This window comes from Poromitra crassiceps, assembly GCF_964638095.1.
Source record: "Poromitra crassiceps genome assembly, chromosome: 11".
Taxonomy (NCBI): Eukaryota; Metazoa; Chordata; class Actinopteri; order Beryciformes; family Melamphaidae; genus Poromitra; species Poromitra crassiceps.
In genome coordinates, this window is record NC_139643.1 from 13,240,624 (window position 1) to 13,258,236 (window position 17,613).

The 17,613-nt window shown below is 47.6% G+C and overlaps 1 protein-coding gene across 1 annotated transcript in view; it reads right to left on the reverse strand.

The window, feature by feature from the left end:
• Nucleotides 1-17,613, reverse strand: part of grin2da (glutamate receptor, ionotropic, N-methyl D-aspartate 2D, a) — a gene marked incomplete at both ends in the record, with an annotated part of 124,050 nt that continues 106,437 nt past the window's right edge. Inside the window, 3 exons of the mRNA XM_083645877.1 lie at nucleotides 1-636; nucleotides 847-1,741; nucleotides 1,847-3,201. Coding sequence (XP_083502003.1) covers nucleotides 1-636; nucleotides 847-1,741; nucleotides 1,847-3,201 — 2,886 coding nt within the window. The remainder of the gene's footprint in view (nucleotides 637-846; nucleotides 1,742-1,846; nucleotides 3,202-17,613) is intronic.

Genomic DNA, 17,613 nt, shown 5'->3' on the forward strand with positions numbered 1-17,613 from the left:
TCACACTTCACTCTCCACGCTGGAGAAATGGGCGGAGCCTCTCCGCGAGCAGAGGCTCTTGGCTTTGAGCGGTAAGTGGGGCGACTGGGGGAACCTCTGGGGCTGGGGCACGGAGCGCAGTCTCTGGTACTGCAGTTTGGCACTTGCCGAAGCCATGGAGGCGGGCTGGGGGGCCCCCGGGGTGGACGAGACCACGGAGGGCGAGGAGACAGACGAGGAGGACGTGGGGGGAGGAGCCGCGTGGATGGAGTGAGATGAGGACGGCGGAGCGGCAAGGGCGGGGAGCGGTGGAGGCAAGTTGGGGTTGAGGTTCGGAGGTGGAGACGGTTGCCTTCCTCGATCTCGATCCCTGTCTGGTCTCTGTGTCCGCTGGATACTGGATAGGTTTGACTGGCTGCCAGATTTGGACAGACTCTGCGAGCGGTCAGGTTTGAAGGATGAGGAGCAGTGGCGCTTGGACTTCGGGGGGCCACCGAAACTCCGGCAGTGGTCGTACAGCTCCTCCTGGCTCCGAGAGGTGACCCGGGCCCATTTGGAGGAGTGGGAGTGTGCGTGGTGGTGGGGGGAATGACGAGAGGAATAGCCTGCGTACCCTCGCCCCTTGTCCTTCGACTTCCGTTTGGTCTTCTTCTCGTCCTGTATGTGGAGTTTGTCCACGGACCAGTACCGCCGAGGGGGCGGCGGCGTGAGAGGGGGTGGGGGCCAGTGTGATCCTGACCCCCACCCTCTCTCTCCTGCCTCTCCTCCACCACCACCACCTCCTCCTCCACCACTAGACCCCCATCCGCTTTCCCCCGTGCCCCACCGCTCTGCTCGCTCCAGGAACAGATCATCTCTGCTGTTGACGCTGCCGGCTTTTTCCCTGGAGGGGTAGGTGCCAAAAAACCAACCACCCCCTCCGATCCCGCCCACTGCCCTGCCTTCATGGCCCTCCCAGTACCTCTCGAACTTCCCGAACTCTCCCGAGGAGCCGTCGTCGTCGGAATAAATCCCGACTACCTTATCCCGTTCCCTCTCCTCCTCTGACATTGTCCTTCCTCCACCTGCACGTCTCTTCCCTCGCTCCACTTTCCTTCTCTCCAGCTCAGAATCTTCCTCATCGCCCTCCACTTCTGAGTCCCACTCGTGGAAGGACAGGCCCTCCTTGGAGTGAAACTCCCCTCTCCCGTTGCGTCCCAGCAGTGGCCTCTTCTCTCCTTCCACCCCTACGGCCTCCCTCTCAGAGCCTTTACTCTTCCTGCGTTTGGCGGAGAGAGGCAGCAAGGGCAGGAAGGCGGAGGGAATGGTATCGGAGGATGGGTTCCCCCCTCCCCAGAACTTCACAGATGTTGTTGGTTTGCTGCTGGAGCTGTGATACTGCTTGCTATTCCTCCGCCTGTGGGGCCTCTCCTTCTCTCTGCTGTCTTCCTGGTCATCCCGCTCTTTCTCTTCTCTGTCCCTTCTCTCATCAGCACCCGAGATGTTCCACCCATAGCTCCTGATGGAGGTCTCGCTCTTTTTCCGAAAAGACTCTCGCCTCAGCGGCGGGTAAGAGGGGTAGTCCGGTGTCGCCACTTTGACCTCCTCTCTCTTCTCGGCATCTCCTTCCTCTTGCTCGGATCTCTTCCGCTCTCTTTTCCTCACCTTCTCATCTTTCTTCCTCTTCTTCTTCCCTTTGCGCCGCTTGCGCTCCCTTTCTCTCTCCCTCTCCTCCCTCTTTTTCTTCTTTCGTCCCTTCTTCCTCCTCTTCCTCTCGCGCTCCCTCTCTTTGTGGTGCCTCTTCTCTTCCCTGCCCATGGCTCCCCCTCCCTCTCCTCGGCTTGCCCCCCCCACCCTCCCTCGCTCTCTCTCGCCCCATGATGCCCACCACTCCTGTAGCTGGGCCAACTGGAGGCCTGTCCTCTCTCTGCTGTAATCTCTCTGGGGGCGTGGCTTCCGGGGTGGGACAGGTGGAGGTGGCGGGCTGCAGGGTAGCGAGCGCGATGACATGCGGCGAGAACGAAGCTTCCTCCGTGACCCCAGGAGAAGGCTGGACTCCTCCGTCAGCAGGTCCGAGTCGTAGTCGTCGTCCAACGTGAAGTCCCGGTCGCCTGCGCGGTAACGGAAACTCAGCGAGGAGTTGTAGGAGCTGTCGCTGGAGCAGGAGGAGGGCGAGTTGGCGCGAGAGAGTGAGATGGAGGAGGAAGAGGAGGATGACGAGGAGGTGGATGAGGAAGAGGACGAGGCACTGGTGCAGGAGGAGTAGAAACGGCAAGGGGAGGAGGGTGTGGTGGGGGTCTGCGTCGGGGAGGAGAGGGGGACAGGCAGCGCGAGAGGTGGGGGAGGTCGTCGTCCTCTCCTCCCCCCTCCATCCCTTGCGCCATACCTCCCTCCGCCTCGCCTCCCCAAGGGGAGGATGTTCTCATACAAGGGCCCTCCAGAGCTTTTTCTCCTTGCTTGGGTCAGGCTTCCTCGTCTCCAAAAGGAGGCCCTTTGGTGTGGGGAGGATGGGAGTGGCGGAGCGGGCTTGGCAATTAAATGCCCTGGGGCTTGTTGGGGGCCTTTTGGGGGAGGTCGTGGCATCCCCGAGGCCTTGGGGCCCCGCGGATTAGCTTTGGGTGTCTGCTGGGGGCCCCCTGCCTGTTGGTCCGTGTTAGCTCCCAGCCCCTCCGGATCTATAGGACCATAGTAGCGCTTGTACTCATCTAGCCCTATGTCAGCCCCTCCGCCTGCACCTCCTCCTCCTGGCAGAGTCCAGTGCTGCCCCATGTTCTGTTGGAACTGCTGATGGGCCTGGAGTTCTGAGATGCCTCCTGCAAGCCCCCCTACACCCACTCCTCCCCCACTGCCTGCGCTCATCACCTTCTCCGGCTTCGGCCTGTTCCACCGATCGACCACAGCCAGTCTGCGGTCGTGGCGGGGCAGGAAGCTGGAGCACGGCATGGGGCCTTCCAGTAAGGGGCTATTTGATGGACCTAAGGCCATCGCTGAGTGGCCCGTAGTGGGCGGAGACCCGGGCAGCATGGTGGTGTAGGTCTGCCCCTGTTGTTGTTGTTGCTGCTGCTGCTGTTGGTGGTGGTGCTTCTGAACCATGGCGATGGCGGTCGTGCTGGTTACAGTTGCCGCGACGAGGTGTTGCTGGGCCACGGTGGGCATGGTGGACATGCTGTGGTACTGCGGCAAAGAGCTTTTGATGCTCCCCGGCGCCGTCTCATCCTCAAACTTGCAGCAGCTGTACATCCCCTGGGTGGAAAGATACAAGAGAGAGTATACAGTCATTAGTGCAGCAGGCTGCCAGGTAGCCTGCTGCAACTGTGTGCATAATATGTGTGAATGTGAGAGAGTGAGAGAGAGAGAGACAAAGACAGAGATAGAGAGAGATCCCTAATTCTACCCCCTCTTGATAAAGAATGGTATAGTGCTGCGTTGAAATGCTCTGAGCTACAAAAGCATATGGAAACTGTCTTCAGAAGATACTGTGTGTCAGCGGCTTCAAACTCTCCTGTTCAGAAGGACATTTGAACCTCTGAACTTTCAAGAGTCTATGAATCAGTCTACATACAAAGACATTCATATTGAATGAATAAAGTGTCCCAAAAGGAAAACTGGATTCCTATTTCTCTAGAAACACTCAGGATAACGGGCATTATCATCAGCCATCCTCCTGCCATTAGTAGCACATATCGGACATGCACACATTATAAACTCTTGAGGAAAGTCACTGCAGCTGCATCGTTCATGTGCGGTAAACAGCTGCCATAAATACCCTGCGGAGGATTCAGCTAAAGCTATTTTCCTTTATCTTCAGTCAATTTATTCCCAAACCACCGACTGTGTAAACTCCTCTCCGACTCAACGCTATTCACACAAACCCACTCTATTCTGAAAAGAAGAAAACAATCATCTTTTTTTCTCTCCCACAGAATGACGGGAAATCGCTGTCGGTGGTTTCCCTCTACCTATGTCCTTTGAAGGCAGACAACAGACATGCTAACCATGAAATATGAGAGTTTTGAAGAAACTTAAGCCTGAGTTTACCAAGCTTCGTAGAGTGTCAATTTTCACACGTATCAAACCAAACAAAGCTTTCAACAGACAAAGCATCACTCAGCTGGAACTGGGCTCCTTTTTGTACCAAGCATTGTGAAGTGAAACAACAACAATCGGAGAGATACAGTAGGTATAGTGCAGAGCAATTTAGAGAGAGAGTGGCGTCAGCGGAGGACCAAAATGCGCGACTCATTAGCCAATGAACAGCCAGGAAGGGGTCTCGCCCTACTTTTGAATGGTAAAATAAAGCTGATAATGTACAATTTGATAAAAATAAAAAAAAAAGCTTTCAAAGTACAACACAAACTGTTCATTTTGCTGCACCTCGACAGTGCTGCTCAATCCAGGACCTTACTTCCTGGAACTCTTGAGAGTAAAACAACGCGTCCATTGGAGTGAATGGAGATGTCGTGACTCGTCTATCTATACGGCTCTGGTAATAGTGCAGTGAGGACACCATGGTTGGAGGGGAGTCAAAGCGACGGGGGGATTGATTTTACCTGCGCAAATGTAGCTCATAGTGTGACTCAGACCAACAATCTGTTTCTTGCATCTCAGCAGCGACGTGTGACATTAAAGCAAAGCCAGATACAAATGAATTGTGAAATAAGAGTCTGAAGCGCTTGTAAATGGTGTTGATTACGACCGCCCAAAATCAATCAATCAATTAAGTAAGGGTTAATGCACGACGAGGTGTCCATTATCAGAAATTAATGGACGACGCGGAGGCGTGAACCGTCCGAGGCGAGAGCCGAGGACGCTTGCTTCCGCGGTTGCTTCCGCGAAGTTCATTAATTTCTGATAATGGACACCTCAAAGTGCATTAACCCGCTTATACCATGGTCACTTGCCAAAGAAACAGAACAAGGCCATTCATTTATATTTTCATGCATTTTGCAATCAAAATCTAGTTTTCATAACCTTGAATATGAGTTGAGAACCGGCGAGACAAAATAGTCCCCTCGGCTGCTGAAGATTAGGCTATCATTGTATAAAATGGCCGCTTAGTGCCTCCACCTGGCTACTAACTACTAACTAATAATTTGGCCAATTGTATGTAACAACATACAAAATAAAACGGCAATGTCTAAGAATGCAACGCCATGTAACTGGTAGGGCATTCACGACTAGTGAATTTTACTAGTCGACTAGTCGTCCCTAAAGGTAGTCGACTAGTCGGAGTTTTTTTCTCCCCCCAATAAAAACGCTCAACTCACGTCAAAAGGTCTCAAATACAACCAGGCAGCAGGGCTATTGAGATGCAGGCATAACTAGCTAATGTAGTAGACCTTTTCTGACCAAGCTTGATTCCCAAAGCATTTGGCAATAAATTAGTATAAAACGGCATGACTGATGGCTGTTTTCTCTAACGTTATACTTTTATAATCCAGATAGGCCGAGGCTTCACACGCTAACGTTTAATGGTTGTTCCACTTTTAATTTGAAGTCGAAAAAGGGAAATGGTACGTGTGAAATGATAGAATTGACAGACCAGTGTCAATTCAATTTACTATCACACCATTTCCCTTTTCGGCCTTCAAATTAAAAGTGTGAAACTGGGGCATTATTATTATTATTATTATTATACAAAGAAATGGGTAACGTTACTTAAAGGGGGACTAACCCCCCAGATATGTATCAGAACAGTGATTTGAAAATACCTATGGAAAAAACCAAGAAATGACATATGCTCTTGTCTATACTAAACTCTTTGGCTGTGTTCAAGTCAAGATTTTTTTTCTGAAATCGACGCCATTACAGTTTGCCTACCGCCTCAAAAATAATTTATTTGAGAGGGGCAATATCTTTTATAAATATCAACAACTAGCCAACGCTGGTGGTCTGTATGGAAAGAGTGTTGCTCAAAATGGTTGAAAGTGATATCAATTTGGCCATTCAGTGGCGAACTAGAAATTTAATTATTTTTGTCCCATTTTGTCCCATGTGTGTGTGCGTGGCTTGTCTAAACTTACGTTAAAAGAGCCTTGCTGCTCGCAGCACACAGCACAGTGAGGACAAACGCCCCGCTCTCAGCTTATGTAATCACAAAGCGAGATTTCTCTATTCCCTCGTCCCATTTGCCATAAATCGCGCCATCAAATCCGTTTTTAATTTTCGTTTCTCCCTTTTCCCTGATTCTTTGCAAAAGTTTTCCTCTCAGCTGCGTTCTCCCCCGCCTCCCTCCTGCCAGACCCCGGCTGGCGAAACAGCCTCCTCCTCCTGCATGCATGGGGCGCTCTGTAACCTCACGGAGCAACAAACAAACACAAGCCCTTTTCCCACATGCGCTTTGTACCACAAAATGACCGGAACGTGGTCTAATGCCTGCATGTGGGAAAGGCGCCGTGCCGGTATAAGCGCGACCCCGTCATCGCGGAGATTTCACCAGTTTCGATCCAGTCAGAAGAGCGGTATGGGCGATAGCGGACTGAAGTGTAGAACGGGTCCAGTCATTTCCCGCGACACTCTCATGGGCGAGGTGTACACACGTTGCTTAATGTTCCAGCGGGCATAATCTAATCATTTGCGCACATTAAAGCAAACTGGCGAAATGATCTTGTGATAATAATGTGTGGGCGTGCTGATTTTCCCCTATCTCTGCTGAGAAATAGCTGGTGTGCGATTTTTCTGCTCAATACAGTCTGAGATTGGGTACAGGATTGAGGGAATCCTGCATCTGTTTGCGAATGTGCGACTGGACAGGACGCTTTTCACAGTAGCTGAGTAGCCTGCTATAGTCGGAGCGAGGTGAGTGTCTCTCAGGCACAGCTGCAGATCTCTCCTCCTCCCCCCATTCAGTCTACTGCTGCGCGCGCCCCCGCGGGTGCATGAGAGCAGACTCTCCCGTTTGACTGGCCGGCAGAAAGTGCTTCCAAGTCGGACTGATAATATAAACAACATAATTAGAGCTTATCCAGGTAAGATATTAATAATGTAATGACACATTCAGCGATAAACTAACTATAATTAAGACATGTGCCAACTTTGACGACGTTTGGTTCAGTATTTTAAGAGCAAACTTCAATAGGAATAGGCTTGGAGTTGTGAGGAGCCGAAAGGGTACAGGGGGAGTAGTGGAATAACTATCTTGAAATCCCATAGTCTTTGGTTCACCGTGACGTGTCAAATATCCCATTCATTTGAGAAAGAAACTAGAACGACCGCAACGCGGACTTATGCCTCCGCCATTAGTTCATTCTGGAGTCCAAATCGCCATTTGAGGCAAATTGGAAGAGATTCCGTGAAGGCGCTCCTGTGATGTTGCGCTACAGAGCTTGGAAATTGTGTGTGTGAGAGGTCACAGTGACCTTGAACTTTGACCACCAAAATGTAATCAGTTCATCCTTGAGTCCAAGTCGATGTTTGAGACAAGTTTGATTAAATTCCGTCAAGGCATTCCTGAGATATCGCGTTAACCAGCTTGAAAATGGCGTTGGAGAGCTCACCTTGACCTTTGACCTTTGACCACCAAAATCTAATCAGTTCATCCTTGACTCCAAGTCGACGTTTGAGACAAGTTTGATTAAATTCCGTCAAGGCATTCCTGAGATATCACGTTAACAAGCTTGAAAATGGCGTTTGAGAGGTCACATTGACCTTGACCTTGACCTTTGACCACCAAAATCTAATCAGATCATCCTTGAGTCTAAGTCGATGTTTGAGGCAAATTTGATGAAATTCCGTCCAGGCGTTCCTCAGATATCGCGTTAACAAGCTTGAAAATGGCGTTCGAGAGGTCACAGTGACCTTGACCTTTGATCTTTGACCACCAAAATCTAATCAGATCATCCTTGAGTCTAAGTCGATGTTTGAGGCAAATTTGATGAAATTCCGTCCAGGCGTTCCTCAGATATCGCGTTAACAAGCTTGAAAATGGCGTTCGAGAGGTCAAAGTGACCTTGACCTTTGACCTTTGACCACCAAAATCTAATCAGATCATCCTTGAGTCTAAGTCGATGTTTGAGGCAAATTTGATAAAATTCCGTCCAGGCGTTCCTCAGATATCGCGTTAACAAGCTTGAAAATGGCGTTTGAGAGGTCACAGTGACCTTGACCTTTGACCTTTGACCACCAAAATCTAATCAGATCATCCTTGAGTCTAAGTCGATGTTTGAGGCAAATTTGATGAAATTCCGTCCAGGCGTTCCTCAGATATCGCGTTAACAAACATCGTACGGACAGACGGACAGCCGTACGGACAGCCGTACGGACAGCCGTACGGACGGACAACCCGGATCCATAATGCCTCCGGCCTGGCTATCACCGGCGGAGGCATAAAAAAAAAGCAGTGTTCCACCCTTAGAGGGCGCTTATGCCAGTTATGCTGCTGAAAAATGATACAAATGGTAAAATGGCAACAGTTTGGTGTCAAATGTGGAAATTCTGACCAGAATTCTTCACACATCACCCCCAAAGTCATATATATTGGTTAAAAGCTGAAAAAAAGTGTTTTGGGGGTTAGTTACACTTTAAGTAATGACAGCTAGTCATTTAATGAAGCATGGTTAAAACGAACTCCACTTACACTTGAAGGTCTGCCATGCTGCTATCCTGCTGTCTGTGTAGTCCTGCTTTGGGGCGCGAGGAGAGGTTTTCCGAAATGAACGTTAGTTAGCAACATGGCCTCAGTTAGCAATGTAGCCTGGGCCGCTGTCCATACAGTCCGGTAGGATGCTTCCTAGTATCCATCAAAAGTGACTTTTCTGACACCGTACAAACAACTGGCTGCACTAAAATGAAGTAATGGTTTATGCTATTGAGTATTACTAAAATAAAAATGAAATAAAGTCATGTGACTTGTGAGGTTTGTTATTGTTGCACTCGTTCTTCTTCGTCGATTGGAAGGGTCGCAAATGGTCGCAAGGTACCCACAGCGTGGCAGCGCCCCCCAGTGGCATATCTGCTGTACTGCATTATTAACACTGCACTGTGGAAAGAGGGAAAATCAAGAATGACGACTAGTCGAGTACTAAGCTGTTAGGGTTTGAAGAAAGTGTTTTCATATTTGCTTAAACATGTTTTATTTATCTGTTGGACTGTTTTCTGCCACTCTGCTGACTGAACGGTTTACTGCACTGTGACCTATATATTTTGCAGCTTGTGCAGGAATGGAACAGTCATGTGTGTGTCTTGCAAAATGAGACGACCTATGCAAAACGATGTTCACTTGTGCGTGCTGTGCTTTAGAATGAGGAAGTCTTCATCTAAAGTTGCAGAATAACAGCTTGCGCAGTCAGCGTTCAGTCCAACCGTTGTTGATGTGTGTTGAACATATGCATACGTGTACTATCTGATAAACAGGAACTGGGAGGATCATTTCTTCATGTTGCTTCATGTGTAAACCACGAGTTATAGTAAATAAAAGACTAAGCACGGAGCGTGGAGAGCAGAAGTGTTTTGGAGACGGGCAGAGGTGCTGCTCGACACTGTCTCCTTGCTTAGCAAGTAAAACTGAGAACTCGAGTCTGTCTATCTTTGAGTCTGAGTGGGTTAAAGATCTTGGTGAAAGAACCTGGGGAAGCTTGTCTTACAACCAAGCGCTTCATCTGGTAAAATATCCCCAACATTATTGGTCCTGCGAGCCGGATCCCAACATCGTTGACCAGGAGAGAGGGAGGGGACGACACACCGCAAGTCTGTCGACAGCCGGGGTCAACAGCCGACCCTGAAAAGTCCTGGGGCGTGAATTCGGGCCCAGGCCGGTATCCTGTCCAGCCTTCTTCTCTTCAGGAAAACGATCGACGGGAATCCAGATCTAACCACAGACCAAAGATACACGGTAAGGAAATTGGTTTCTCCGCCATAAGGAGGTTTGGTTTCTCCGCCATAAGGAGGTTTGATAAGAAACTGGTTTCTCCGCCATAAGGAGGTTTGGTTTCTCCGCCATAAGGAGGTTTGGTTTCTCCGCCTGAAGGAGGTTTGAAAGAAACTATAGTTCTCCCTGGAGAGGAGGTTAAAATAAGAGAAGTGAAAGTACTTGTGGTGAATGAAGTGAAAGATAGTGTGTATGTGCGAGTGATACGAATGTCACCAGTGGACTTGAATTGAAGTACACAAAGTGGGTGAATGAGGAATAAAAGTCCTAAAGAAAATTATTTTATTTGGGGAAAATGAATGTAAATGATCCTCACCTATAGAGGAACATTTTATATATATAACAGAGAGCGAAATAAATTGTGTTATTAGGCACACACCTTCATTTGTGAAGGGAGTGGGATTATACTGCGAAGCAGAGTTTCATTGTGGGGGATTTTACAGTGAAACTGTGATACGCAGGAATATAGTGATTTAATCAAGATAGGCGAGTATAGTGACTTTATATGCCTGTATTAATAGTTATTATTAAAAGATTGGGAGTTTTATTAACATCAACAGTAATTTGACGCTTATGAAAAAACTGTTTGTGGAAGAAAATACACCATAGTTGATGCGCGCAGCTTCTAACCAAGGGTCCGGGTGCAGCCAAATGGCCGCGGGTGTGATGGTGCTGGCACTTTTGCTGTGTGAGTGAGCTTTGGCGTTCAAGCAGGAGAAGTCTATGAGGAAGCGCCGCCCGTCTGGCGGAGATGGGGCTACAGAGCGGAGAATTGTAAATAGATATTGTTATAAATGGTAAATTTGGTCATGGAATGTGACCTCCAAATTATGCAATTTATTGGAGAACGATTCGAGTATTAAGCGATGGTGTGGCTATTTCACTGAGCATTATGAATAGGCTCGCTGTTACTGTAGCCTATTATAGCCTATTATATTATTGATTATATTTGGCTGCATGCGCGGGATCACTGAGGTAATGTTATTTTAAAATAAGAGCCTTTGGCAAGCAAATTCTGAGGAATCGATGTATGATCAGGCTGCGTGAATGACATGTTTCTTGGCCAAAACGTGGGATTTTTTCCCTCGGTCTGGCCTACGCCCTGCACCCTAAATTTGCGGCTAGGCCGTCCTGCGACATGGGCGTAAATAGGCTGTTGTGAAGTCAGCTCACACTTAGCCTACAGTAAAACGACCATGAAGCCGGGATTATTATTGCATGAGATACGTCACGCTATGCATGAAAGCGAGTCTGAACATCATCACTGTGATATGGTGGTAATAATAGTAACGGTTGATTTGATAAGAGATAATGTGCGATGCGGAAATGGAGACGGCTTCACAGTGGATGCAAGTCGGAGGAGAAGAGGTGGAAAGAGTGAGAGCGCTCGGTTGAATGATAATAAATCGTGCTGTTCCTATCGCGGTCCCTCTGAGTAACGTTTTCCGATGTAAAATATGTCCCGAATGTGTTTCAAATTGTTGCTGGATAATCATATTCCGTTCCTGGCTCCGATTGATGTCCAGCAGGATGCATGCAGCAGCATGTTTTTAGTTTGCGGGGTGAAGTTAGCCAGTACTAAGAATGCAACTGTTTCCGTTTTTAACTGAACTGATTTTCAAAGTAAAATTAGCTTTTGTGACCAAAATGCGAGACAATAAAATAGATATGGTGGATTCGATAGAGGTACAGATATGGAATGTTATTTGATGGCCTATAGATTATACAAATAGATATAATAGGCGTCACATAGATAATATGTCCTCCCAACTAGTAGACCGAATGCATGGAAGAAAATAGTACATTATTATTATGATAATACTAATTTTCCAAGACCATGAACAAAGAGATTGAGTGGACGTTTGCAGCTAATGAGGCGTTTTCAACAACAAAACATTGTCTAGTGAGCTCGTGCGTCTTAGCTTTACCTGATTATGACAAAATGTTTGTACAAATGGTGGATTGCAAAAATGGATTTATGACATCTGTCCTTACCCAAAAACACGGAACCAAACAAAGAGACTTGATCCCGTGTCAATGGCACTTCCCCTTTGTGTACAAGCAGTTTGCGCCGCGGCGATGGCAGTCCATGCTACAGCAGAGATAGTTTTGTTTCATCCACTGACACTTATGGTACCCCATGCGGTCCATGCTGTTGAATGAAACAAAAATGTATTTTCTATCGCCAGCTCGATATCTAGCACTAACAACCACTCTAATGTCCCAAGCTCACATTACTATCAAAAGATGCACAGTTCTAAACGCAGCAACGTTGCTCCCCACACCTGATGAAGGAAGTGAGCATTGCTGCAGAGTAGAGACAGAAAGAACATGTAAACCACGTGCAGAACTAAAAGATGTACAATTACTAAAAGGAGAAGTGTCTCAGAAAAAGAGGTTGTGAAAGCAGGAAGGCTCCCTCACACACTAATAGCTCTTACTGAAGCATGCAAACAGGCCCAAGGGAGAGATATTACGATATGGAGAGACAGTCAATATGCTCACTCCACTATTCACGTGTTCGCTGCACAATGGGCGAGAAAAGTCTCTATAAAATAGCCTCACACCTGAGCCATGGGCGTTGCCATGTCTCAACAGGGGGAATGAGATAATAGGACATAGGACAACATGAGATAATAGGAAAACACTTCTACACATATAACTACACAAAAATTTTCAAAACAATTTTGTAGATCATGTATGATATGTTGTAGACATAATTCACAGGGAAATGAGAGACCTGCAAGAGGAAAGTTCCCTGCAGTATCATTTCCTTGGCAATATTTACATATGGATTTTATTCAACTAAATCCATGCCAAGGATATAAGTATTGTTTAGTCCTGATATGTCCTTTCTCTAAATGGAATGAAATAATCCCAGCCAAACATGCAGACGCCATCACAGTAGCAAAAGCTATATGCAAAGTCATAATACCAAACCATGGGATCCCAGAAAAGATATACAGTGACAGTGGCTCGAGCAAATAAATTGCCAGAGATTTCTTCTGCCCTACAGGACACTCGTGTGGACCCAGGTGACGAAGTCCTCATCAAAGAGATCAAGCGAAAGAGCTGGTTCAGTCCACGTTGGATCGGCCCCTACAAAGTCCTGCTGACCACTCCGACTGCCCTGAAGATCGCTGAAAGAGACACCTGGATTCATCAGACACATTGCAAAAAGGTTATCCCTTTCCAGACAACCGACAGTTAGTGGCGACGAAGTCCGACTACAAAGGGTGGCGTTTCCTACAAACGCTAGTCTCAATTCGGTGAAGAAAACAGCTGAGCCACTAGCACTTAGATGTTTGGAAGGGCACTGATTGGACTGTTCGCAGTCGCAGTAACACTGATGATTATTAAACTGACGAGTGACAGTCCACTACCGGACAGAGACAAGAGGTGGACATACCGACAAGGCCCGTGGAGCCCGGACGAAGAAGAAAACGCACAACCAAGATTCAGAAATAAATGGTATGCTTATGTGCATAAATTAGCAAAGAGCTTTGATAAAAATGATTGCTATGTGTGTTCAAAAATGCCTCTCTCATCTGACCAGGTTACTCTCTATGGGAGAGCTATGAGCAAGGCGCAGGCTAAGTGTTTTGCCAGCATGGCAGGGGTAGGTTACCAATCCTACCGCATCATAGTCAATGACACAGACCCCTATAGCACAGGCATAAAGAAGGGAGCATGTGATTTAGAGTTTTGGGTAAACTTCAACCTGACCATTCGTCCCCAAAAAGGAAGAATGCGCCCCCAGAGAGTGATTATGGAAGGGAAAGTAGGTAGACACGCTATGTGTTACCAGCAGACAATTGGGTCTATTCCCGTGGGAAACCTTTCCTTTTCAGACTGTGTGGATAACCGTGCCCTTACGCACGGGGAAGGCGCCCCAGTAAACATGAGCGCGGCGTCCAATGGGACGTTTTGGGTGAGGGGAGGCTGGTGGCTGTGTGGGGTTAATGCATATCCTGTGTTACCTGTAAATTGGACAGGAATGTGCACTCCCATTTTTGTATCAGACCACACCTTCTTCCTGGGGACCAAGAGCAAAACTGGAACCCCGACTGGTCTGCGCAGGAAGAGGGAGGTGCCCCAGTTCAAACCACATGATTCGATTTATGGGACAGATGTTCCAGCTGAATTTAAGCATTGGAATCAAGGTACCAAAGTCATGCTAGCTCTGTTCCCTTGGGTAGGCGTGGCCAAGAACATGTTAAGACTTGAGACGGTTGATTACCGCCTGGGCGTGTTTATGAATGCGTCCATAATAATTGAATCTGCCCAAAATCGTGAAATTAGCGCACTACGCACTATGGTGATGCAAAACCGAATGGCCTTAGACTTGCTCACAGCTGCTTCAGGAGGGACCTGTGTGCAGACCATGCTGGTACTACCTATGACTGGTTCAGCTGGTTGTGGTCGGGCAGCTGGGTCCAGAGGCTGATCAGAGGATGAATCGTCGTCCTGTGTGTAATTATCGTGATATGCATATTTATGGCTTGTTGCATTTCAGGTGTTAAAGTGTTGACAACCCGGCTGGTGTCAAATGCATTTGTACAATATGTCATGTTGCAGCAAGTGGAAGCAGTACAAGAAGATTACACACGTCCCAACGATCAAACCAAACTGTAAAGCCAAGTACTTATGTTTTATAATGACGATGAGGTTAGAAAATGTGAATAACAAGTTAACCTGCATCTGAATATGAGAGAAACAAATGTATAAGGTAAAAATGAAAAAAAGTAGGGATTGTTAGGGTTTGAAGAAAGTGTTTTCATATTTGCTTAAACATGTTTTATTTATCTGTTGGACTGTTTTCTGCCACTCTGCTGACTGAACGGTTTACTGCACTGTGACCTATATATTTTGCAGCTTGTGCAGGAATGGAACAGTCATGTGTGTGTCTTGCAAAATGAGACGACCTATGCAAAACGGATGTTCACTTGTGCGTGCTGTGCTTTAGAATGAGGAAGTCTTCATCTAAAGTTGCAGAATAACAGCTTGCGCAGTCAGCGTTCAGTCCAACCGTTGTTGATGTGTGTTGAACATATGCATACGTGTACTATCTGATAAACAGGAACTGGGAGGATCATTTCTTCATGTTGCTTCATGTGTAAACCACGAGTTATAGTAAATAAAAGACTAAGCACGGAGCGTGGAGAGCAAGTGTTTTGGAGACGGGCAGAGGTGCCGCTCGACACTGTCTCCTTGCTTAGCAAGTAAAACTGAGAACTCGAGTCTGTCTATCTTTGAGTCTGAGTGGGTTAAAGATCTTGGTGAAAGAACCTGGGGAAGCTTGTCTTACAACCAAGCGCTTCATCTGGTAAAATATCCCCAACATAAGCACAGTGTCGACTAGTGGTTTTACTAGTCGACTAGTCGGTGAATGCCCTAGTAACTGGCTCGTTTAAACTCACATTCCAGGGAATTACGTCTTATAGACGTAAATGGCGCATGCCACGCTTGGAGTAGACTGAAAACTATCTGAAGCTTTCTATGTTGGAGTCCAGGTATGATTTACAAGGACATCTCTCAGTGTGTTGCTGTTAACTGCCCATTTCGTTGTTTTCTTTTTGTTGATCTCGTCTTTTTCCTCTTCCACTTGATTTGTATCAGTGATAGAGGCAGCGCACGCTCTTGCAAAGCACCTGGCTGGCTTTCTGCAAAGTTGTAAACAGAGCTGGTTTGACAGTTGACAGCTGAGAGCCTGGCTTCTGTCAGCTGACAACAGCAGATCTCCGAAAATGACAGATTTCTAAATAGCCTTATTTTAATAAACTGAGCACACAGGGGTAATCTAAATAGTTACTTTGACCGACTCAATTTTTTTCTAAACTTATAAAAGTGCCATATTAACCCTTAACGGTGGTATAGAGCTCAAATGGCTCTGTCGTGATCCTGGCGCATTGATATGAACGGTGAACAGACCATTTAGCTAGGTGTACATTATCACTGTACATTATCACAAATCAATGGACACCTTGCAGCCAATCAGAATCGAGTATTCACCCAGACCATGGTATAAAACATGGTATCAGATCTCCACTATATGCCTCGTCTCACTCTCCGCCCCTAGCTTACATACACCTGGCTGTCTCACTCTCCGCCCCTAGCTTACATACACCTGGCTGTCTCACTCTCCGCCCCTAGCTTACATACACCTGGCTGTAGACAGAGGGGACTCAATTAGATGCTAAGTGTGCCGGAATGAGGAGGGCCATGTAAATCACAGAGGCTCTATTATCGCTCATACGTGAAGATGATTCATAACATCCATCGATATCTGTCACAGCTTAATGACAAAATGTGCGGCGCTTCCTGTAAATCTCTGTCCGCGATGCAGTGGGGCGAGGATCTGATGGAGAGTAATGGCTGCCCTGCCGGACACATGAATCAGCAGTCCCAGCTTTAGGAGTGGTATCACAGACCCCTGAGCACAGGGCACACACAGCACACTGTGGAGTGGTATCACAGACCCCTGAGCACAGGGCACACGCAGCACACTGTGGAGTGGTATCACAGACCCCTGAGCACACGCAGCACACTGTGGAGTGGTATCACAGACCCCTGAGCACACGCAGCACACTGTGGAGTGGTATCACAGACCCTGAGAACACACAGCACACTGTGGAGTGGTATCACAGACCCCTGAGCACGGGGCAGCACACTGTGGAGTGGTATCACAGACCCCTGAGCACGGGGCAGCACACTGTGGAGTGGTATCACAGACCCCTGAGCACACACAGCACACTGTGGAGTGGTATCACAGACCCCTGAGCACGGGGCAGCACACTGTGGAGTGGTATCACAGACCCCTGAGCACAGGACAGCACACTGTGGAGTGGTATCACAGACCCCTGAGCACAGGGCACAGGACAGCACACTGTGGAGTGGTATCACAGACCCCTGAGCACAGGGCACAGGACAGCACACTGTAGAGTGGTATCACAGACCCCTGAGCACAGGACAGCACACTGTGGAGTGGTATCACAGACCCCTGAGCACAGGACAGCACACTGTGGAGTGGTATCACAGACCCCTGAGCACACACAGCACACTGTGGAGTGGTATCACAGACCCCTGAGCACACACAGCACACTGTGGAGTGGTATCACAGACCCCTGAGCACGGGGCAGCACACTGTGGAGTGGTATCACAGACCCCTGAGCACGGGGCAGCACACTGTGGAGTGGTATCACAGACCCCTGAGCACGGGGCAGCACACTGTGGAGTGGTATCACAGACCCCTGAGCACAGGGCACACACAGCACTAAATCCAATATATTCTAGTATCGGTAACAATTTTTTTTTTTTTTTTTACTTAACCTTTTCAATACCGGCACAAAAAAACAACAACAAAAAACATGCAAAACCACATGTTGGTCACATGATTGACAATGTCCATTTTGGATGTCTCAATTAAAGGTCTTCTGGTGTATGCCTTCTGCTCCCTGGTGGTCAGGGTTAGGCACTGCGTGTAATAATTCTAATTCTATACACCAGGTTTTTCAGGGGGGGAAACTGTATCACACTGATCCTGTAGAGGTCTCAAAAACCGCTATGAAATATGTATCCCATATGATCCACTCTGCGTTACAGGGATCATGTCCAAGTATGATGAGTCTGCACTTTGAATGAAGGAAGGATGAAGGGCTATAATTATATATTATATAATATAATTCATTATAGTGTCCAAGTCACACCCTCTTCCAGGACGTAAGGCAGCGATTGACCGATTCATTCATTTTTCTATTGACTGAAACAAGCGAAGCTGCATTGGAAAAAAA